The sequence below is a fragment of the Mytilus californianus genome, unplaced genomic scaffold (genome assembly GCF_021869535.1).
Source record: "Mytilus californianus isolate M0D057914Y unplaced genomic scaffold, xbMytCali1.0.p SCAF_9, whole genome shotgun sequence".
Classification (NCBI taxonomy): Eukaryota; Metazoa; Mollusca; class Bivalvia; order Mytilida; family Mytilidae; genus Mytilus; species Mytilus californianus.
Window position 1 is genome coordinate 11,514,056 of NW_026262745.1, and position 24,919 is coordinate 11,538,974.

At 30.7% G+C, this 24,919-nt stretch overlaps 1 protein-coding gene across 1 annotated transcript in view; it reads right to left on the reverse strand.

The window, feature by feature from the left end:
* The window catches only part of LOC127715336 (cholecystokinin receptor-like), a 35,193-nt gene extending 16,484 nt beyond the window's left edge, over window positions 1-18,709 (reverse strand). Inside the window, exon 1 of the mRNA XM_052221369.1 lies at window positions 18,006-18,709. Coding sequence (XP_052077329.1) covers window positions 18,006-18,333 — 328 coding nt within the window. The 5' untranslated portion in view covers window positions 18,334-18,709. The remainder of the gene's footprint in view (window positions 1-18,005) is intronic.
* Window positions 18,710-24,919: the final 6,210 nt, after the last annotated feature.

Below are 24,919 nucleotides of genomic sequence, written 5' to 3' on the forward strand. Positions count from 1 at the left end.
CGGTACTGGGTTGGTTTAATCGTTGAAAATAAATAGTGTGTACAAGAAAATATTGTTAGAATGTTGAATATTTCAAATGATAACATATATATATATGGCATTTAAAATAGCACACAGTAAACACCGCTCCGTTAGGGTTAAAACAGAATTTACTCATAGGAAGCTTGGAATATTCTCCACAAAAATGAAGAGTTGTTAGCATATTCATCTACCTCTACTTTCCGCTTTATAAATGTAGAGGGTATTATTTATTTTAATAATAGCAAATGTTATGATATTTTAAATCTAATCTATTCAGGTAGCACAAACACACACACACACGTACAGTTCGTAAAGCAAACTAGCATTGCAAATATATTGAGACAACATTTGGAATAAAATATGAGTGAACACGTTAAGGCTGTAAAATTTATCAACTTCTAATTTAATAATCAATACCTTCCAAGCATTTCTAAAAAACATCAGCGCCGTTCTTTATTTTTATTCAAACTAGTAGTCATCCCGCAGAACAAACACAAATATTCATAAAATTTAAAGATATAGAAGATTTGTTTAATAATACATACAAATCTAATCAGTCGATTTCAAGATTTGGAAAAATGAAATTAAAATAAACTCAATTATAGCACGATTTAAATGTATAAGTCAATGTGTTTATGAAAATAAATTGAAGTAGAAAGCAGATATTTAAAAAAAAAATGATTAAACATTTGTTTACAATATATTTTGTGTATAGTGTGTATCAATTCCATTGGAAAATTATTCTTCAGACTCACTCTGAGCATTGGAGTGATAAAAGTGTTTAAAATTTAAAAGATACATGTATCACGTTTCTTTATAAGATGATAGTAAGAATTTTTACCGCTTATGCCGATCGCAAATCACGTATCCCACCTGGTATTCACAACTTAAGGAGATAAACAGCAAGAATAGTGAAACTTATTATTAGGGAAACGTCTCATTCTGTTCTGATCTTTCTACATATTATGTATAATTTAAGGGGTGTTTGCGTTTTTTACTTGTTAAATCGCAAGGACATTTACGCTCCTAACATTATGGACATTTGCGCTTTAAACTTTGATTCACCTGAACTTCATTGACTAGACATTTGCGCTTTTTATATATGAAAGTTTACATGTTAATTTAATCAAATTTACCAAAGTCAGTGGAAGGTGTCAACACATAATGGTAGATAAAACGAAATGATTTTTCGATAGAAATTTTGCCCCAAATTCGTCAAGCAGCTCTATACCATTCGTGTATTGTACAGTACAATGCATGGTTGTATGTAGATTCTTTTTTTTTATTTCACAAGTAACCCTACATGAGTTACTGGATTTATAAAAAAAACAAATTCTTTTAATCTACTAAATAAAATAAAATTTTAAAAATTCTCATGGACTTAATGAAATTAACACCTCCCCTAAAATATAAAGGAATTATGTGGGGTATTGGTCAGTGGTGAATGAAGTAACCCAACAACTAACAAAATAAAAGGACAGCTTTAAGCTGTATATAGATGTATGAATGTCCTCTTTTGGATATAGGTGTTTCTTAAACTTTAACCATGATAACTCAGAATTTTATGTTGATAAAGTGCAAATGTCCTACAGAAAAAAACGAAAAATGTTCTTTTTAAATAAGCACAAAGGCTCTAAATATTAAAGCACAAAGTGTCCACCAAAAAAAAAAGCGCAAATGTCCTATTTAAAAGCGCAAACGTCCCGCGTCGAATTTAAGTTAGGATGTTCATATGGCGTTTATTGAAAACCTTTACTTATTTTAAAAGGAAAAAATGAGTTGAACTTGTTTTAATTCATAGACAAAAATAACAATTAAATTTGCACAAAAAAACCCCCAGAAAATTGACTTTTGTTGCATTCCGATTATTTTGTTTTGTATACTTGTCCAAGAACATAAGCCAGGCGGTGGAATTAACAATAAATTATTGAACATTTGTGTTGTTTAGATGTTGTATAAGTCATTAATTAATCATGTATAATATATATATATGTTTATTTTGGTGAATGCCCTGAATGTTCTCCTGAAACTATAAAAAATATTCATTTGCATCAGCCACGAGGAGGACTTAACTCATAAAAATGCATTTCATAATGAAAATAATGCTTGTTCTTGTGCATGTTCAACGAGTACTGAACATTAGGGTTAAATTACTAACTCAAGGACATGTTATTTTCTATATTTGAGCTGCTTTTTGTGTATTATCTATATTATGATTAAGTGTTCTAATCATATGAAAAAAAGTCAAATATAAGATAAGACAAATACTTCAATAATACTGCTCATCCTTCCCCTTTAAAAACACAACAAAATCGCAATCAAACAAAAAGCAAACTAAACCACCCAAACACAACAAAATTAAAGAGAAAAAGGAATAGTCACCAATATCAACTGATTTAAATCACTTTGAAAAACATATGAATTATTCCGGTTAGGTCCTTAAGATGAATTGAATTAATTCAAACATATTACATTACGGTCAACCACTAAACCAGCAAGTTAATGTGTTATTGTATACGTGTTGTTCCATCTCTCTCGTCTTTAAAATGACACATGTCTCGTTCTGCCATTCAAACTACATTTTGTGGTAATATATTTTACTCAATTGCAGGATCTTTCAATGAAGCGATAAGGACGTAGATATACGATTTGTTATAAACTGATTTTTGATTTGGAGGTCTAGTTGGAATGTTTTGAAAGAAGGTGGGATATAAATAAGCTATCGTTACAGATTTGTTTCAGGGCTGTGACATTGTGATTAAACATATCTTAGATCACATTACCGTTATATCAACAGTAATAATAAGAAGTGTTAGTTAACTTATTTCCAGTTTATTGCATTAGTATGTGTCATGCACACTTTTTTTTCCGAATAAGTTATAATTTCACACTTTTATTTGAGATTAAAACAGCAGCAAACACTGGGAATATATTATTCTAAAAAGTCTTTTGAAAAATGAAATTGAACCAAGAAGTTTATAATACATTATTATAGAATTGTGTTTGTTATTACATTACGTAGAAGCGATTAGTTGTATAACATTGCCTTCGGAAGAAACAATGTTTGCTATTTCCTTAATTGCAAGTATTCTCACTGGATTTCACTTTAATTATAAAAGCATTTTTATAACCTTTAACATTTAAGATGATCTTACAGAGGAAGTTGATTTGAGTAAACAATTATAAAACCTTTGTTCAAAGTTTATTCTTTTCTTATAGCAACCAAACCCAAAGTTTAAGCTCTAATGATCACAACATTTAATGTTACGATCATTAGAGGCAAACAGAAGTCTTCATTTTCTTCTTTGTTGCCAATGTAGAACAGAATTGTTATCAATTGACCATCATATTTCAATTCAGTATAATTCTCCAATCAAAATTACAAAATTGTACAAGCATATCTATAAAACATGGACGGGTTATGTTTGTAGATGAATGTGCTATTAAAAAGGTAAACGTTATGAAATGGTGAACGCTTCTTCTTCTTTAAAATGTCTTTTTGTCATTTTTTTTAATGCATACACTATTGTGCCATTAGAAATCAAGATATATATATGAGTAAACTGATGTACCAGTAGGATTCATTGTGTGTATACACACACTAATTTACAAATAGAAATCAAGGTGTTAATGAGTACACTGGTGCGCCTAAAGAAATAAAGGTGATGATGCGTATCATGATGTTCCAGTTTAAATCAAGGTATAGATGCATAAAGTGATGATGCATATAGTTATGTGCCAGTAGAAACTAGGTGGAATGCATACACTAACGTACCAGTAGAAATCAAGGTGTCTATGTGACCACAAATGAACCAGTAGACAACAATATGTTAATGCGTACACTGATTTACCTGTAGAAATCAAGTTTTTTATGCGTACACTGGTGTACCAGTAGAAATTAAGGTATACTAATATACACAAAATGCAATTTGAACACACCACTTTGTCATGAACGTGATGATTAATGTTTTCAAACAGTGAATATCTTTTCAGATTAGGAAAACTATATCATCGACTTCTGGTGATATAAAATCAATTATCAAGAGCTTGTAACCACTACAGTGACATTTGTGAGAAAGCATGACCTCTGTTAATTAAACTCTAAGAGTCAGGGCCATACAGTTTCAACTAGAGCGTATATTAAAACCACAAATGTACGTTTTGCTTAAAATACTTGACCCTATTATACCAAACCGAACAGGGAATTAGAACTTTGCGTGCTGGAGACACATTCCTTATTTCAAAATGATTTCCAAAATTTGTTAACTTTGCAATAAAATATCCGTAAAAAAAGGGTTTTAAAAACATTTCTTCACTAAATTAAATTTTTTTTCAAATCAATTCAGTTGTTTAAAGAGATTTAAGCGGACACACGGTTGACGACAGGTGGATAATCCTAACACTGTCATTTCTACATTAACACATTATAAATAATCAAATTGACTGACTGCAAATATACATGTATAAGTTAAAAGCAAGTGAAGTATACGAAACGTTCTAAAATAATTGTAGAGAAAATAAGCCCTGTCACTGGTATTAAGGAAAAAGGACAGTTCTGCATTTGTTCTGCAATTTTTATTTTATAGATTTTGAAAAACTCGATAACATATCGATTTCATTATACAACTCAACGGTAATTGTTCATCAATATGTTATCAAGTCATTAGAAATTAAAAGCCATGATTGAATATAAGTCTTAAAACAACAAAACGTAAGAAAAAAATTAACAATCTTCATCAAAGGTTATAATAATGAACTTCACATTTCTATTGGAAAGCCTGATCCAATAATTAATCCTGTAGTGTAACATTTCATAATCGTTTTGAAAAGGGATTAGTCACGAACGGAGCGATGTATGGTCTATTTGTCACATGCCTCATAATAACGTATAGCAAAACAAGTCTAAGTAGGCCTGCTTTTATGTATTTGTTGTGTATTGAAATGTATTATCTAATGGTTGATTTAATGTTATTGCTAATGGAGGTAAAAGTACATTTATAAAAGAATGATATACGATGAAAATTAAACAATACACAATATTCAAATAATATCAAAAGATGGAAAGAAAAGGAATAATATGTTATTGAATTCGTTAAAGATGTGAAACTAATTGATACGGAGTGAAAAGATACACAAAAAGCTTAACTTAAAGTGAATAATTAAATCCCATCACGTTGTCATTTTTTTTTCAAAAAAAAAGATAGACTAAAGTACATAAGACAAATGTCTAATATTATACAAGGAAATACGCAGCGCTCTTATTGCTGTTCGTCATAATGAAACATTCAACAGAAATAGCAAGTGAATATAAATAAAAACGAAGACCGATTTTCATTTCGTTTTATATTCACTTGCTGTTTCCGATTTTACTGTGGAACTTTTTTTATTATAAGTTGAAGGTAAAAATATGAACAACTACTAGGTTTGTGTAATAGAATTTCTCAGAATACATGATAGAATATCGTTTTGGTTTGAATCCGAAAATAATGTTAAACTCACACGACAGTCCTTTCTTTTCATTGTGATGACTTTGAAACTAGTAAGTCGTTAGTTACTTTTTACATGTACATTTTGTACTTTACTTTCTTACAAATAATCTATCGATACAGACTGTCCAATATCTGCCAAAAACTGCAACATATTAACATTTTATTGGATGAATAGTAATTATTAAGGCTTTTGTATGTTAATATAGAAATAACATTGTCGTCAATCCTTCACAGAATAATCCCTTAATCAGAAACAGAATTCTATTTGACTAGGTAATTTTCTTAAATAGTTGTATATTGCATTATATTGAATATAAATTACGTCATTATATTAATCCTTGCATGCTTAATTTGTGAAACATTGTTTCTTTGAATTTCAGTTGCTGCAAAATTACCTCCATGACAGGAAATCTTAGCTTTCTTTTCAAACTACAGAACCATCTAACAAAACAAATATATGACCCGCCATGACATTTCCAGGTTTCTGGAGGTATAACGTCAATTTGAGAAAAACGTTTACTTTCAAGGTTACGTGTAAATCTGTATGGGGACATGCAATAAAACAATAAGAAGATGTGATATGATTGCCAATGAGACAACTCTCAACAAGAGACAAAATGACACAGAAATTAACAACTATGTGTAAATGCGAGTCTTTTTCTATGATTCATTTAGAGTGTGGATCCTTAGGTCAAATAATAATTGCAAGAACCGCTTGTAACCATTAATATGTTGTTTTTTACCACATATATGACATCTACAGTGATATTCAAAATTTAAAAAAATGAATAATTCAAAGTATGAAGGGCATTCAAATTGGTTAAAAATAGAAATCAAATTGCATTGTTGATTAGGGCATATTCGTTTTCACTATATAACACTAAAACTAAAAGCAAAATACAACTCCTGTCCTTATACTGCTCTTACAGATAAACGGTTAGATCGATTAGAAATAACTACGTTGAACTTAAGAAGTATCTGTACATCTTATTTCACCAGGTTTATACCATTGATAAAAAAAACTAGTGTAACGTTTTTTTTACAAAGACATAATACGTAGAACTTTTTTTAGTATTAATTATGTAAAGTTATCTAAACTCGAATAATTGTTTCAATTTGATACATTTAGACAAACCTTTAAAATTTTAGAACATACATGTTCTTTTCAATTCTGAAAGATCACCAAAGTAGAGAACGCATAACGAAATAAGATTTTGTGAAATTATTAGTTCAACATTTTGCAATATAACTGATATACATGTATAATAAAATAGTTCACTGCCTATAAATGCCAGCGACAATTTCACTTGAATATTTAGTATCAAATCATAATGGAAGATACACCAGTTAAGAAACACAATTGGGAGAATTTTTATTAGTATGGCATTATTGGTATTTAATAAATGTTAATACGAAAATAAGATGTGCAAATACTAAATTTACTAAAGGAAAGAATACGGGAAAAACAATGCTTACATATACCCGTTTTTGAGACAGATGTAAAAAGAAATATACAGAATAAATAAACGAGACCTCTTATTGATGAATATGATGAATTCGCATGTTTCAGCAAAACACTTTTAATTGAATTTTGTATTTGATACTAAAATGCATCGACACTCTAAATTTATCACAGAAATATATTTGTAGGTTCCCATAAAGAATTTAAAGTAACGTTGAGAGTAACGACGTTTTTCTCACATTGACGTAATACCTCCATAAGCCTGGAAAGGTCATAGCGGGTCACACATATTGTACCCCATTTAACTCTTCTTTTTTATTCTTTTATCTTTGAATAGTCACATTTATGTTGGCATGATGTAATAAATTTAAATCAAGTTAACTTACAACGTTGTTATCTTACTTGTTTTTCTGTTTTTCTGTGGTTTATATATAATTATTTTTTGTGTTTTGGAGCTTTTCATAGAAACTTTTTAATGGTTTAAACAAAGATGACAATTTCTACGAACTTTTACCAAGAGTTTCTTATATTGATACTAACCAAGTATACTTTTTTTTAACCAAATAACGATTCATGGTATATTCAGATGCCTGATTCAAACACTTCAAAAACAACGTATCATGATTTAAAAAGTAAACTGATAAAAATGTAGTAAACCTTTTTATGCCAAATATGTTTATTATAAATGTGTAATTCTAATGTTCACTGTATCTAAATCCCTGTATGTCCATGACTGTATCTACATCCCTGTATGTCCATGACTGTATTAGTACATTAAAATCCAGGTAAGCGTGAATAAGAAAAATAAAAATAAAAAAGTGTAATATATTTTGTTTATGAAGCAAACATGATAAGATTGAATGTGCATGACCCTTGCATCTGATCTTTGCTAGCCAAGGTTAAAGATTAAAAAAGTATCAACAAAACAACTGAACTCCAGGTAAATTCAAATAGGGGGAAGTAAATGAAACCTGACAAAATCAAACGTGAATCTTAAACTATATCAACCAACAGAACGAGTGGAAAACAATACTCCTGACTTGATACATGCAATGTCCAAAGTAGATGGTGGATTAAACCTGGTTTTATACCTAGCTACATCTCCCACTTGTATGACAGTTGTTCTTTATCCCGTTGTATTGACAAAACTAGATTAAACAACCCAAACAGACATGGGTCATGTGACAATAATTGGTATCAAGCATCAGATAAAATAACGATATGGTCCCTCCTTGAGAGGATTGGATCTTATCTTAACCCTTGGTTAGGGCAGAACTTTGTATTCAAATACTGGGATAAAGTAACTTTGCAACTAAAGTATTTGCAAACTAAAAATATCCCCAACTAATATGAAAATAAGGAGATGTTGTATAATTGCCAATGTGACAAGTATATATAGACCAAAGGACAAAGATGTGAACAAATATTAGTTACAAGACACATTTAAATATTGGCAAAACCAATAGAAGGACCCGGCATAATAAGAGTAAAAAAAAAACAAACAGGAAAAGCAACGGTCTAATTTTTGGCATAATAATAAATACAAAAACAAATATGGCACACAGCAATCAACGGCAACCAATGTATTACAGATCTCATGGCTTGGGACAGGTACATAAAGAACTGCCGAGGTTAGACATGTTTTTGAGCGTTCAATCATTCCCTTATATGGGACAATGGTGTAAAAACACAACTTAAATAATGTACTAAAATTCAGTTAGAAATGGCTTGACTCACCAGATTGGAAACTAAAGAAAACAAAATAACAAAAAGACTAAAGACACCAAGTATCTATCTTAGACTACTTAATAAAGGAAACAGTAGTATACAGCTGTTCAACTTAAAGATACAGATAGCTTGCTGAAAATCAATTTCAACTAATTAATAAACCATGTGTCCTAAGAATGAGAAGTCAATCAGTACATCAGCGACGGATTAATGTAAAGACGTCATAAGCAGTCGAGAATACAATGACCATTTGCAATGCTTTAATATTAGTATGACAGGATGTAGATATAAGGTTAAAAGTTAATGAATGGATAGCAATGCATGTTTAGTTATCAAGTAAACTATCAAAAATTAAATCAATACCATTTTCAATGGAGACAATATTCACAAATGTAACACACAATACTATTTTTTGGGTGTTTTTTTTATCTGAAAAATTCAGGCATTAAGATACATATATATAAACATAAACTACAATATAAATTGTCTATAACAGTTTTAGCAGGATAACACATCCTACTTGTTACGGTGTTGTTGTTTATCGAGCCTGTAAATTTAGATACAATCCGTATAAACTTATCGATCCTTTAAATAAACTTATTCTAATATATAGTTTACCAATTCAACAATGTAATTAGAGCTATTAGATCTTTGAATATTGTTTTATCGGTATAAATATTGATTTGTTATCCATACATTAAAACTCAACTAAATATTAGTTTAAACACATATATACATTTTCCTCGACTTTCAAATATTTGGCTTTTAGCGTTCCTGATGAAGGTAAATCCATAAAGTGCTTCTAACGCATAAAATTATCAAACATTTTGTTTTCATTTTTTACGGTCCTACTATCTGTCGATACATATATTTGTCAATGCACAAGATCCTGTTTTATATGACTGTAATTAATGTCTTTACAATAAATCCATTGGAAGTTGGATGTGTACTGATTGATATGTTAGTCTTATATAAATGATTTTTTTATTGTTTGTTTTTGGCTTTGATCTAGCTTTCAGTAACAACGAGTACTCTCAGATCTGTACTTTGTGTCTTTTTTGTTTTTGTTAGTTGTTTTTGTTCTGTGTATCCCAGATCTTGGGAGGGTTGGATGCCCGCAAACATGTTTAATCCCGCCACACTCTGTATGTGCCTGTCCCAAGTCTGGAGCCTGTAATTCAGTGATTGTCTTTTGTCGCTGTGTATATAAAAATAAGAAAATGTGGTATATATTTTCCAACGAGACAACTCTCCACAAGAGACCAAATGACACAGAAATCAATACCCATAGGTCACCGCACAGCCTTAAATAATGAGCAAAACCCATACCACATAGTCAGCTATTAAAGGCCCCGAAACGACAAATGTAAAAATTTCAAACAAGAAAACTAACGGCCTTATTTATGTACAAAATAATGAGCGAAAGACAAACATGATACACAGAAACAAACGACAACCATTGAATTACAGGCTCCTGACTTGAGACAGGCACATACAGAATGTGGCGGGGTTAAACATGTTAGCGGGCGCCTAACCCTCCCCATAAGCTCGGTCGGTGGTATAACAGTACAACATAAGAACAAACTATAAAATCAGTTAAACAAGCCTTAACTCATCAGTTGGATACAAACAGAGATATATATATATAACAAAACCACAGAGTGGACGTGGCAGGATACTTATACATTCCCACAACAAAAAGACACTAAATACAGATCTAAGAGTACTCGCAGTTACTGATAGCTATTTCAAAACCAATAACAACTAATAAAAAAATCATGCTTTTAAGACTAAAATATCAATCAGTACACATCTAACATCCAATGGTTTAGTATAAAGACGTCATTAACAGTCAGAGAAAAACATGACCTTGTGCAATGCCAAGATACAGATATCGACAGATTGTAGAGCCATGAATGTGCATATGTATATAAAAATAATATTTAGTTTGATTATTAATTTTATTTTACTGATAACAAAATAAATATTAATACCAATAAAAACAACATTCAAATATCTAATTACAGCATATTTGTTTTTCGTTTATGATTTGGTATATAAATCAGGCCGTTGGTTTTTTCTTTTGATTTGTTTAACATTTGTCATTTCGGGGCTTTTTATACCTTACTATATGTGGTTTGGGTTTTTTTAATTGTTGAAGGCTGTACCGTGACCTATAGATTCTAACTTCGGTCTCTGTTGGATAATGGTCTCATTTGCATTCATACGACTTCTTCTTTTATCTTATAAAGACCAAAACGTTCAATATGCTACTTATATATATATATATATGATAGTTCTTAACATAATCATACTCATCTTTTATTACTCTGGTATAAATTACATAGAACTAATACTAGGAAAAAGTAATGGATGATATCCCCCCCCCCCCTTTCACCACATGTATCTCTGTTTATAAAAAGACATCGAACATGGACAGCACACGCAGACACTTCCAGATATCATTAACTTATAAAGGTTAGACAGTACATGTTGGATAGAATTACAGATCAAATAACAACCAATACTAAATAGATAACCTTTAGGAATGAGATTATGCTATGCAAAGGACCAATATGTTTATATTAATCTTAGAGCTCTATAAACAAAAGATTAGACTGCGATATCCTGGTTCTTAAAAGAATTCTACAGTTACAGTCAAACGTCTTAACCAAATCTTTGATTCTACGAAAGAATTTAGTGAACGGTTTAAGTAATTTGTGGTAAAGATATCCCTGATTTTTTCAGTTAAAAAGGGTTAATCCTCTAAAACGAAAAATCAAAAAAGAGCTTACTATTAGGATAAGTTTTGACATTGCTGACAAATTCCACGAGATTTAATGAAGGCAAATATGAGTTATCACCAGACATATTGGAAAATTGCCTGGTTTATTCTAAATTCCCATAAATCTGAAACAACTTATCCAACAGTTATCAAAAGTCAAAAAGTATCTGGTCTTAATAAAAACTAGAATTGTTTCTTTTTGGTTTTGTTTATGTTATTTCAAACAGTTTTGAGAACTTATATTTGGAAAATGCGATATTGTGTAAAAACTTCAAAGTTATAAAAGGAACATGAAAAAGAACATAGTTTTCACATGTTATGATATCGCGAGCAAAAAGGCTGTTATGATAAACGTAAGAACACGTGACATGATGATGTGAATAATGAACTAATCGAAGCACGGATTTCTCTGTATGGATGTTTTTGTTGTTGTTTGCGGCTAGCGCGGTTGATGGAGTTTATTTCATGATGATTTCTATAACTTCCTTTATATATTTTATCCTAATATAGTACCAACCAAGTATGCTGCATTTCCTTTCTTTCACTTTGTTTTTTTCTATAATTTAAAATTTATGTTTCCTTGAAGCAATTATTTGTATTCAATAATGACGTCATTTGTCATCACAAATCATACATCGTTTGAACACTCTTCTTTGATGTTTCATGTTCCTTGACTCTAAATAGTAAATTATGACAAAATTATGGTATGCAAGTCTGAAGAATTATTCATTCTGAAGCACATTTTACAATTTTCTCGCGATTGCAGCTAGGTTAAAACAAATCGTTGTAGAAGCTTGTTTTATACATGTGTATTCATGCAAATGAACGATAAACGGTTATTTATTACTGAATGTATCACATTGTAAATGAACGTATCCAATTTACATGACTTAAAATGTAAGTATTCGGTTGTTTTGAACAACAAATATATAGAATCTTCAAACTATAGAAAATGAATATAAAACGGAAGTTATTACAAACTTTAACACAAGTCCTGTTAAGTTTGTCACTTGTTGCTCTTCATTATTTGTCTTTTTTCTCCCTGTTGTCAATAAACGAAGTCGATTTTGTTTTTATGGTTGAACCATTTACTGTGATGTCTAATAAATTCTTTTTATCTGTTTTTTACCATACTCGCAAGACCTTTATTGGATAGCAAAGGGCGTTGATAAGTCCCAGTAGTAGTTTTGTTTTGTGATCACTATTACACTGTAACATTTTTGTATATCATTTTAAATATGGAAAATGCAATACATGTATTTCTACATCGTTGCAACGACGTTCACTGCTTCCCAAAACCAATCGGACCTCGGTAACAATATAAAAAGTAAAATTCAAATACTGTTGACATAAACTTTAGGTATGACGAGCGGTATATAAGTAAACATACATTAAAACGGTTGTTAATATGTTCGTCCTGTAGGTTTTGTCAAATATTCAAATTCAATAGATCTTCCGCTTTATTAAAATCATTAAGACAAAACATTCCACTTCTTTCATTATCAACTCTCACAATGGTTGACCGAGATAAAAAAAAAAACCTCACCAAATATACCAGGCTTAGAATTTGGTATCTAGCGCGTTTCGTACCGTTTTAAACAAAAACTAATCAGTAAACCTTGAATCCAGAAAGTTGGAAGGTTGAATAAAATACGAAGTTAAAGACCATTAAAAAACGAAAAATCCGAAAAGCTGTTCAAAATACGGCTGAGGTAATATATGTCTAGGGGTGCAAAAACGTCGTAAATCCAAAATAGATTTACGCACCAAGATAACAAACAACTTCGACGGATTTATAAAAACTCATCAAAGATACCAAGTTTACAATTTGGTACGACAGACGTGCGTGTTGTCTACATATATAAGAAACATCAGCGGCGCTCGAATCAAAATAATGTGAAAGCAAAATCTTACAAAGTTGAAGTGTATTTTAACAGACGTTTTCTGACGAAAAGTTTTGCCAAGTACTGCTAAGGTAATCTATACTTGATGGTAGAAAAAGCCTCAGTGTTTCGAATTCAAATAAATCAATATTTAACAGTTAACTTATGGAAAATTAGCACATGTCATTGATATTTGATGTACATAAAATAAACATTATTTCTTTTCGAATGTCGTTGGATTAAAGGATATCTCTATGTATATGAGAATAAATAACAATTACTTAAGGAAAAGACTATTTTAGAATAAACTTTCCATGTAAGAGCATGAACGTCTTTGTGGGTAGTGTACTAAGAAGTCGTTAACAATCCATACAAAAAAAAACTACTAATGTGAATATTCTTGTTATGTAGCAAGAACAAACTGTAGAAAGACTAATCAATAAGTACTTGTATGGTTTATGTCCCCTGTATAAGTTATATTTAAGGGTAAAATTAGAAAGTTGTGGAATCCTAATATAAGTTAAATATAACAATAAACAGCCACATTCGTATATGCAAATTTTCTTAAGGATTTTTCCGCAATTTTACCTTTAATAATTAACTTCTTAATCACATTTTTTGAAAATCATTCAAAACTGAAGATAAGAATTACAAATTTTGTCATTTAAACTTTGATTATGTAAATATAAGGGAGATGTAGTATGATAGCCAATGAGACAAATATCCATTAAACCAAATTTGTAGGACAAAGATGTGAACCAAAAAAAAAGAAACTGTGATAGTATGATTTTTGATAAAGATTGAAAGACTTTTAAATATGTCGACGTTTTTTAAAATTCATTAACGGGAAATTGACCACATCCCATTGAAGTGCAAAGTACTAGTATATACTTATTAAAGGAAAGATACATGTTTACCAATAATCAATTCATGAAAAATATGAACTTTGAAATGTTTTAACTAAATTAAAATTATTCAACGTTCAGCTGCTAACGCGATTAGATTATCAACGATGCCAAAATTTAAAGTGAACGCTATTCGATAATGAATGTAATAGAATCAGTGCTTTCATTTCTTGTTATTATCAACATTATGTATTTCATATTGATAACTTTGTTTGGTTAAAATAACAGGCTAATAATTCTACGATCCTGGTCTATGTCCTCTTACATAATCAAGTATTTAATTTAGTTAATGCTGAAAAAAGTCAAGTTATGTAAACTATACAATCATATTGTCGTTATCTTAGCAGAGTGGCAATTATTCCTTTTAGTTATACATAATGGTTTTCAAGTTATTTTTCATAGAGTTAAGTTTATATAATAATCAATATTTGTCGTCTACTTTTGTCAAGATAACTGTTGCTTGACCATTCCGGTTATTGATTTACTGATTGACAAATTAAGTAGGGGCATCTTAGAAAAAAAATGGATGATGTGAACAGCTATTTTTATTAAAAATGCAGATGCTTATATCATTTTAGACTCGTGCATGCTTCGTCCCAAATTTAATCTTTTGGGTAGGAGGTAAGCAAGTGTATGACAAAAATATACAACAAAATGCATAGGGAAATCAAATAAGTAACAGAGTATCCGCCGGTGATACGTCATGCACTCATTACATGATTCCAAAGATTTCAAAAATTACATCAAATTAACAACAACAGAAGTTAATCGATGTGCAATCCTCGTAAATCCATTCAGAATATAAAAACTACGATAAAACAAAACCTGAGGAAATCGTATGAACTACAAACGGAGCGTGACATGGTGCCTCGTTTTGACTAGCGTAGCCTGCTATGCATGCATCACCCCCCATGTGAATCCATACGCAGTAAATTTCAAAATTTGGAATATGACGCAATCGATCAGCTATGAAGTTAGACAGATCAGCTGCGCTCAAAACAAAACCATTGGAAGGCAAGATCAATTACAAAGTCCAATAGCTTTGAAAACCCAAATTTCCATAAAGGTGTGCCAAACCTCGCTATGACAGCGTTTAGTGAATAAAAAATAAATCGGGACAACATAGACCAACCCACTCATGTTGAAGATGGAAGAACTTGTGAAGTGATAATGTGCTTCTTCTTCCTCGTGCTTTTGATAAAACTTATGTTGAGTGTATATATATTGTTACCCTAATAACTTTTTTTTTTTTAGAAAGAACAGTACATCTATAAATTTTATCTCCAATAACTCCACAAAAGGTAGACAGATATTTACCCAAGATGCAAAGAGTTCAGTGTTAATAAATGTGCAATTAATCATCCAGAAAAAAATATTTGTAAATATTTGTTTATTAGCTACTCATTCTTTTACCTTAAAAAATGTAGTAATGTCAAAATGTTTAAAATTGCATTTTAAAATAAATATTTGTTTGAACAAAAGCAAGTCATGGTGTTACTCTTTGAATAGAAGATAAGCAAACGGTTTATAGCACAAGCCTTTAGTTTTGTCAATGATTTAGATTATAAGTCATAAATTATTTTGGTTTATATCGTTATATCGTTATACATCAATGATAGAAAGTGCAAGGCTGACGAAAAGTCTAACGTTAATCATCTTAAAATCTACATGGGTGTTGTTGCAAATTCTTTTACAAACTATCTTGTGCAAATGATTAAATAGTTCAAACGCATTAATAGTCCATATGCATGTTCATATTTTCTTAAAGGACAAAATATTTCCTATCTGTATGAAAACTCTTTTTACAGAAATTTTATATAACTGCGACTGTTATTGTAAAACTATTGTCATTTAACTTATAGATAGGTTTCGTATCGGTTATTTCTCATTCAGCACGTGCATTCTATTGATATATGACGATTACAAATAAATACTTTTCAGTTTTGCGCATATTGCAGGTGTTTATCACTGTACTTATTGAAATTGTTGCATTTTCATTTACATTTTACTCCGATTAAAACGTACTGATAATACTTTTTTGCATCTATTAATTTCCTCACACCTCCGGCTATTTAAGTGTAAAACTGATAATGAAATGTGATGTTGTCATAAACATGTAAAGCAAGTCACTGAACAATGCGACCACTATATTATATCCAAACTTATCTAAAGAATTCCCTGTAAAAGTGTTCACATTTTCAGTGATGTAAGAAGAAAAATTTCAATATAAATAATTAATGAACGCTAATCGTCCAGCAGCAGTTATTGCATGCATATTAAGCACGATAACAAATTACCGTTACATGTTACTTACATGCTGTTTTGCCCTGGCACGCTGAGTCAAAATTGTAGCATAGTAGCTAACATGTTTAAAGTCTGCACTTTAACATGTGAACCTTGCCTGACTATCTGAGTTGATTAGTCTATATTCGATCTTCAACATTCCGTGCTAAGAAGAGATGCAACAAATACCAATTTATTTTTATTCGTTTGACCTGATCGGGGATCGCATCCGTGTTCCCCACCCCTTGAACTCCAAGTCCTTGCTGCAATATTGCCACGGAGGCCTTAAATAAAGGCACCAGTAGTATACCGCTGTTCGAAAGTCATAAATCGATTGAGAGAACAAATCCGGGTTACAAACTAAAACCGAGGGAAGCACATCAATTATAAGAAGAAAACAACGAAACAACAGAAACACTGAAGTGAACAAAAAACTAACGACAATGCAACACACAGAGAAACGAACTATAAGATAACAACTGCCATTTTCCTGACTTGGTACAGGACATTTTAAGAAAACAATGGTGGGTTGAACCTGGTTTTGTGGCTAGCCAAACCTCGCGCTTTTATGGCAATGTTAAATATAACACTAAAATGACAACATAACATGACAGGAATACAGTACAAATAAATGCAAGAACATTCAGGACAGAGAAATACACAAATAAACAATACAATAGTACATTTCGACATGCTAACCACAGAATAAAACGAACACGTAAAACAACATAGAACAGCACACAAAAACAGCATAACACAACCACGAACTGTCTTTCATACGACTGGATCAACATCACAAAAGTGACGTAACAGGTAAATTTCAAAAAAATTTATACAGTTCAAAATCAGGTTTGTAACTATGTCATTTGATGTATTATATAACAATTACATGAATATTAATATAGAATTGTGTTAGTAATTAGATAATTAATTGTATTATCTAGCTATGTCGGTATTTCTTCTAAATCAAACTGTAAAACAAATAAATCGTGTACATATAGTTGCTTTAAACTAAAATCTTATAAATGAACTGGGTGATTAATTATCTTTACTTTTACATACGAATAGAAAATAAAAAAAGATAGAATTACAACTACAAACGATAAGACATTTAACAATATCCGATCAGAATTACAAATACAACATCATTTTTATATTAGTGTTATTCTTTAAAATTGAGTTGGTATGCATTAAAGTTTACATTCTTAAAACATCCATGATTAAATTTATTTTTGAAAGCATGAATTATACTTCAAAATATGTGCAAGACCGTTTCAAATCAAGTCCCCTTTTTTTCCAAAAAGCTTTGTAAAACAATATGAAAATAACTAGAGACAACTTTTATATAAAAACAAATGAAGCTGCAACCCTACAAGAGAACCATACCACTATGGTTACAAAGAAGACACGATGTCTATTTTCTTAAATATAAAAGTTAAATAAACTTACCTTGGAGGTATCGAATCAACACACACATTGTCGCTCCAAAAATGAAATTTTGCAAAAACATTGGAATTAAAGTAAACGGCATGCAAAATACTGCTAGCAACAAATCACTTACGGCAAGGTTCAATAAAAATACATTTGTAACAGTTCTCATCCGTTTATTATGTACTAATGTAAATATAACTAAAAGATTCCCTACGACTGCAGCAATAAAAATAAAAATGTAAATCACAATTAATATATAACTCAAGGAACTCGTTGTTCCATTTTTGGGAAAGTTTCGAACTTCTGTTAAATTATCAGTTGGAATAGAAGAATTATTGAAATCCATTTTTATCTTCAATACCACTTTACTATTTTAATGAAAAAGATTATTTTCTTTATAGTATTTTTCCTCAAAACAATCTATCATATCTCTCCATTATGAGCTGTACGCAATTAAGACTAGTATCATCCAGATTAATTGTAACTGTAAATTAGAATCAATCAGGTATTTATAATATCTCTATCGTAAAATTCATAGAACATTTCAAATCTTTTGAATGTCAATGAGGCGCAAATGCGCATTAAACCTGCATTCAATAAATTTGTTTCATCTCTAAAAATTAATAAACAGTTATGATGTATTTATCAAATAGTTCTCCTGATATGTAATCAAACTAGTTCGGCTTGTCATATCACTGTTGACATATGATTCAAACATCGACTGTAAAATACCAACAATTTATAAATGATGGTCTATGTCACATACAGATGTACATTTCTACTTGTTAATTACAAACACGGGTCATCTAAATTTCTATTGGTTTTCTGTTTTTAGTTGCGGAGTTTAGCCAGAAAGGCAATAGTCAATAAAATACACCCACTGGAATAATAACTTTAACAAGGCATTGGCTGTCATAATCCTATCAAATTATCTCTTACTATATTATTAATAAAATAATGCAGACAATTTCTAAAAATCACGTCTAATCCGAGATGATGATAAATTAATAAATTAAGGTAACTAAGATATTGTTAGAATATTAATCAAACTATGATTCAATAATTTGATTTGTAACACACCTTGTCTATATTTTTAAAAGGCGATTTAGAGATGGAAATGCGTTCTTTGCATCTGTACGCAGTTAAAAGTCAAGTTCTAGCCTTAATGACGTTAACGTCGCATTTCCAGAATTTGTATAATAAAATTTAATAGTAGAAACAATAAATTTTCATATTCAATTTTAATCAATTTTATTGTAAACGGTTATCACGGGGAACAGGATCGGCTTACCATTCCGGAGTACCTGAGATCACACCGGTTATTGGTTGTGTCTGTGTTGCTTAGTCTTTAATTTCCTATGTAGTGGTTTGTCGAATGTTGTTCCTCTTTTCGTCGTTTTTTGTTTGTATCTTGGTTTTGTCGGTCTCTGTTTGACTAATGAGTTTCGATTGAGTATCTTTCACCTCTTATTTAGTTTTGAATGTGGGGATATCATGTATAAGCATTTCATTAAAAAGGCCTTTATAAGTCGATATATTTGATTACACATATGATATTTTGCTATCTTACATGAATGTTTTTATTGGCAAAAATTCAATTAAAGCGGAAACAACTGCTACTTACTACCACTGTGTGGGACCACTACATAAGGACAATCAGTCTCCGATTTAGATGGTACATTTTTTCCTGTAAAGTTCCAATTCATAAATAGCCTATTGATCTACACAAAACTGAGACAGTCGCTACAATTCCTCTGCAAAAAATGATCTTTAGACAGTTAAGACGGTCATGGCGAGTTTGGTCCTGTCAAATATATTTATCTACATGTAGGTCTGTCAACACAACAGATATCGAACGAACTTATGAAAGTTATTGTAAATTCATGCGTTTCATGATAATAGGTATCATATGGGCTTTTTGATATTGTCTTGATTAGTAGATGTTGCTATGTGTATTTGTGTGTGCTTTGTTTTTCGTGAGATATTTTTATCTGACCATGATCTTTTGTATTTACGAGCATTGGTAATATTTCGAAAATAAGAACTAACGTGCCGTTTCATTAAAGCTAATTTTTGTAACTTGCATATAGCTTTTCATGACTTGTATTTTTACATCTCTAACTTTTCCAAAGGTTTGGCTCTGGATATTAAAATTTGTCTAACTAAAGTAGACTAAAATTGTAACAATTCTTGTATTTGTTTTGTTTATTTACTACAATCATGTACATGTACATAGCTCTTGCTGTTAATCGCCGATGTAGAACTTTATCTCCTCAGCAGCGCCAACAATTTGGAAGTCATGGCCTCTTAAATATAATTTGACATTTTTGCAGCTCGTCTATTTATTAATAGTGTTAATTTTGTTTAAATCAAGGTCATAGTTTTTAAGCAACCGTTTTTTGAATTGCTTGTATTGTGTGTGTGTGTGTGTGTGTTTTAATATGTGTTATAAGTATTATCTCAGTATACTTTACATTACAGGTACGATTCATGTTTTAATGATTTCCATTAATGTACATTGCAATTTTGTATTTGAAAAAAAACTATATCAAAAGGTAAAATCTACTAGCTGTATTGGATCAACATATTGCTCTATTTGCATAAGTTACTTTTATGTATGTTTAATTTATGCAACTATTAACTGTCTATCTGATCATATCCCGGAATTGAATTATTCGTATAAGCTGGCAAAACATTGCGACAGTGACTTTGCATGAAAAGTCCCGTGTACGATAAATTCGTTATACGGTTCACTACTGATCCATAGAGGGTAAGTAAAATCCATAAGGGGTGAGGCATTCGTTTGGTTTCACCCGCTATGGATTTTATTAACCCTCTTTGGATCCGTATGGGTTCAGGAGCAATCCATTTAACTTATAATTTACTACTGTTTACTCATTTCTATTGTCATGCGTAATTTAGCTTTGAAAATGGTGTTATCTTTGAAATCATTTTCAATAATCTAATGTCTTTATATAGGGTAATCGTAATAATGTGTTATTTACATAGTTAATTACACACTATTTTAATAAAACATGAACCTTTATAGCTTGGTATTGTTAGGTAAACCCGTGACTTTGTATGATTGATGTCACATCTTATGCGGGATTTTTTCGTGAAATAAAGCTGTTATGTGTGTGTGTTTATTTGTATTTATCATAACATTTTTTTGCTTAACTTAAATATTTGTACTTACGGTAATTGTTAACATTTGAAAATAACAGAACTTACGTGGCGTAACATTAAAGATAAGTTTTGTGCATGTATGTGTAGCTTAAAGTGTTTTATAAATCTTCGACTGTTCCAAAGATTTGGTGACTCTGAATATCTTAATTGGAAACAAATTGAAATGTTTCTAGCGTTTGTTTTGTTTTGTTTAATTTAATACCTCTGGTTGTTTATCGGCAATGCAGAACTGCATCTCTTCAGTAGCGTCGTAGTAGTACGAATTGAATTGGGTCTACATATTACTATATTCGTATATTTTACTTTTAAGTATGTATAATCAAATTACCACCTAATGGAATTCTATGCAACCGTCATACAAGTGAGAGGTTTAGCTAGCTATAAAACCAGATTTAATCTACCATTTTCTACATAAGGAAATGTCTGTCAGGAATATGACGGTTGTTTTCCATTCGTTTGATGTGTTTGAGCTTTCGTTTTTGCTATTTGATAAGGGACTTCCCGTTTTAAATTTTCCTTGGAGTTCGGTATTTTTGTAATTTTACTTTCTACACCTATCTGTTGATAAAATCCGGGAATTCGAATAAGTCATATACGCTGGCAATAGATTATGACAGTGACTGTGAGACATAAAATAACATATCTGTCTCATTAAAAATTGTTTGATATTTTTATCGAAAGTTTATCGCTAGTTAAGATTTAGTTCAGTGTTATGGAAAATCGTGTCAAAGATGAACACAGCTATGTTCCAATTTTCTTAGTCACAAAACATACGTTCTAATATTTTTTGGTTATATGGGAGACACCACTGAATGCAATGTATCACCTTACTGTTATATACCATGAACATAACTACAGGGTCATATTAGTGGTGCAAGCTTTGCTTATACTTCAACTGACCAACTCAATCTAGTAACCCAAGGTTTTTTTTATGTAAGATACATGATGTTTTTCTTTCTTGCTTTTCTGTCTTTTTTTCTGTTATATTTTTTAATAGTTTGTTTTCAGTTTTTATGTTGCGTTGCAATTTTTATGCTCTTTCTATCCTTTCCCCCCAAAGAAACTGTTAGTTATTTCAAACCTTCACTTTCCGCAGTGTTTAAAATCTTAGAGTATTCACTTGTCTTGATGACTTATAAATTTTGCAATGTCACATATCAATACAAACACCAATCAGGATTTTAACAAAAACAACGAGACGGATGTCATGAGTGAAATCAGAACTGTTTCTCTCTTTTGGAGTGCATGACCTATACCCTAGTTTTTGTGTGGTTGTGTTTCTGAATACTTGGGTGTCTGTGTTGTCTTTTTTGTTGTGTTTTTTTTTTTTTGTCTGTTTATCTTTTTCTTATGGCACTTGCGTTGTATTTGCTAGACTGATGGCTTTTGATTGTTCTCTTAGTGTTTTCTCCCCATTTTTAGTACAGTAATTACTTTCAACAAGATTATAACAAGTGTCCAATGTCGGTTAACAAACAATTCGATTCAGATATAAACTTTAAACTAATATTAAAATAAGGAAGTGTGGTATGATTGCCAATGAGACAAATCTCCACCACAGACCAAATGACTTGGAAGTTAGTAACTATAGGCAACTGCATATATGCATTTTATATCACACTCCCATAACATGTGTGTGGTCAGATCCCTTTAAAATTGAAATTGTGGATCTATGATAGTGAATCATTATACAAATAATAATTTGTACATTAACTTTGTACTACTAAATGTGAAAATAAAGTCTTTGATTTAAATGATATTGTAAATGAGTTCGAACATACAAAAATAAAAAGTCTAAATATTATCATGCAAAAGCAACAGAATAAAATACAAGGATGAACAGCAAATGCCATTCAAATTTATATTGCATTCATTGTATCGTGTCAAAATGTTAATGTCTGCATATACATGCTATGTGATGTCTTGGTGTATAATTTATTTATTATTTCTCGGTTCACTATTGCACCTTCAACACAGGCGAGGGAATACATGTATGTTGAGAGAGAAGAATATAACAATTTAATCATATCCCAAGAAATTAAAAGTTTATAATATTTGCAGTTCTGATTCTGCTATCGTTGCACAATCTCTAGACTCGTATAATGTTCTTCCACCCTTATTGTGCATAAACGTCATTAAACCTATCGGACTTGCTGACAAAAGTTCTGAACATTCATAATAAAAAACAGTCGGACAACTAACAAAATCATATACAACAAAACATTAACATAAACATCGTTAAATAAGAATAAAAAGAGGAAAAACAACAAACTACCTCTTACCCTTTGAAATAGAACTTGACTGTTATAAAACCAAAGGCAAACAAATAATGACTGCAATAGAGAAAACAAGTTTCAAGAGTGAATATATCTTTAGAATTTTGAGCAGTAAACGTGAAAACCGTTTTACATTTCATTTGATAAAATACTAAATTCTGTGAAACAATTAAACGGACACTTTACAATATCTACCAATAACCAGTTAATTCAAACGTAAACTGCTATTGTTGTGATTGAAAATTACTGTTTTAACATTTTAGAAATCACGGAATATATCTCCCTTATGCAATACTCATGATATGCTTTGTCCGGTTTTGGCTATACTTTATGTCCTTTTGGTTGTTCAGCTCTTCAACGTTTGTATTAGGTTTTGGATTTTCAAATAGTTTGGCTTCGAGCATCACTGAAGAGAGATGGATTGTCGAAATGCGTATCTGGTGCAGTAAAATTAGTACCGTTTATATTATTACTAACAATGGATCGAGACCTGTCCTGGTAAACTGTTAGTTCCGAGCCTAGTAGACAGTACTGCGGTACTGACATGATAATATGAATATTGTTTTGATTGAAATTTACTGTAATAAAATTTTAGAAATCATTTTAAATTAAGGAATATATCTCCCTCGTGCAAAGCTCTGACTCCTTGTCCGACTTTGGCTATACTTTAGGTCCTTTTGGTTGAGCAGCTTTTCAACGTTTGATTTAGGTTTTGAAGTTTAAAGTATTTTGGCCTCGAGCATAACTGAAGAGATATTAATTGTCGAATCTGGTGCGGTAAAATTGTTACCGTTTATATTGTAATCAATGAAATAAAAAAAACATTCCTTGTGAAGGATACAGCAATCCTGATCTACACGCTAACAATTGTCGAGCATATAATCTACAGTGAGTTACGAAGTCATGTTCAGGTTTAAAAAAAAGATACTGGTAGCTATAATTGCACATCTTGACATTATATTCATTCCACAACTGTAATTGTTTAATCTATAGAAAATACAATTGTTGAAGAGAATGAGAAACACGCTACGGTTAAAACCTGTTACTTACACTCAATTTCTATTTACAACTCATATGATATAACAGTTAGTACATGTACGTATCCAAGAAAGAGTATCTTATTTTAATATTTTGTATGTGACCTTATTTTGCCAACTATTAAATTGAATTAAAGATCACAAAAAGGTAGCGTTTCTGCTACATTCATATCGTCTTTATATATGAAATATACTTAAAATGCATAACTGCTGCACACTAAGTTGCTTCACGTGTGGATGTTATAGTATATCTTTGATTAACAAGGCTGCTTTGCTAAATAATAACACATGACGTATGCCGTCTTTTATTAATTCCTCAAACTATTAATAATAAGTGCATCTAATGAAATCAATAAAATAAGTAACGTTTTAGGTTCATCAGTCGGTGATCACACAGAAACATTTCACTTATTGTTATCTTTGTTAATGAGAA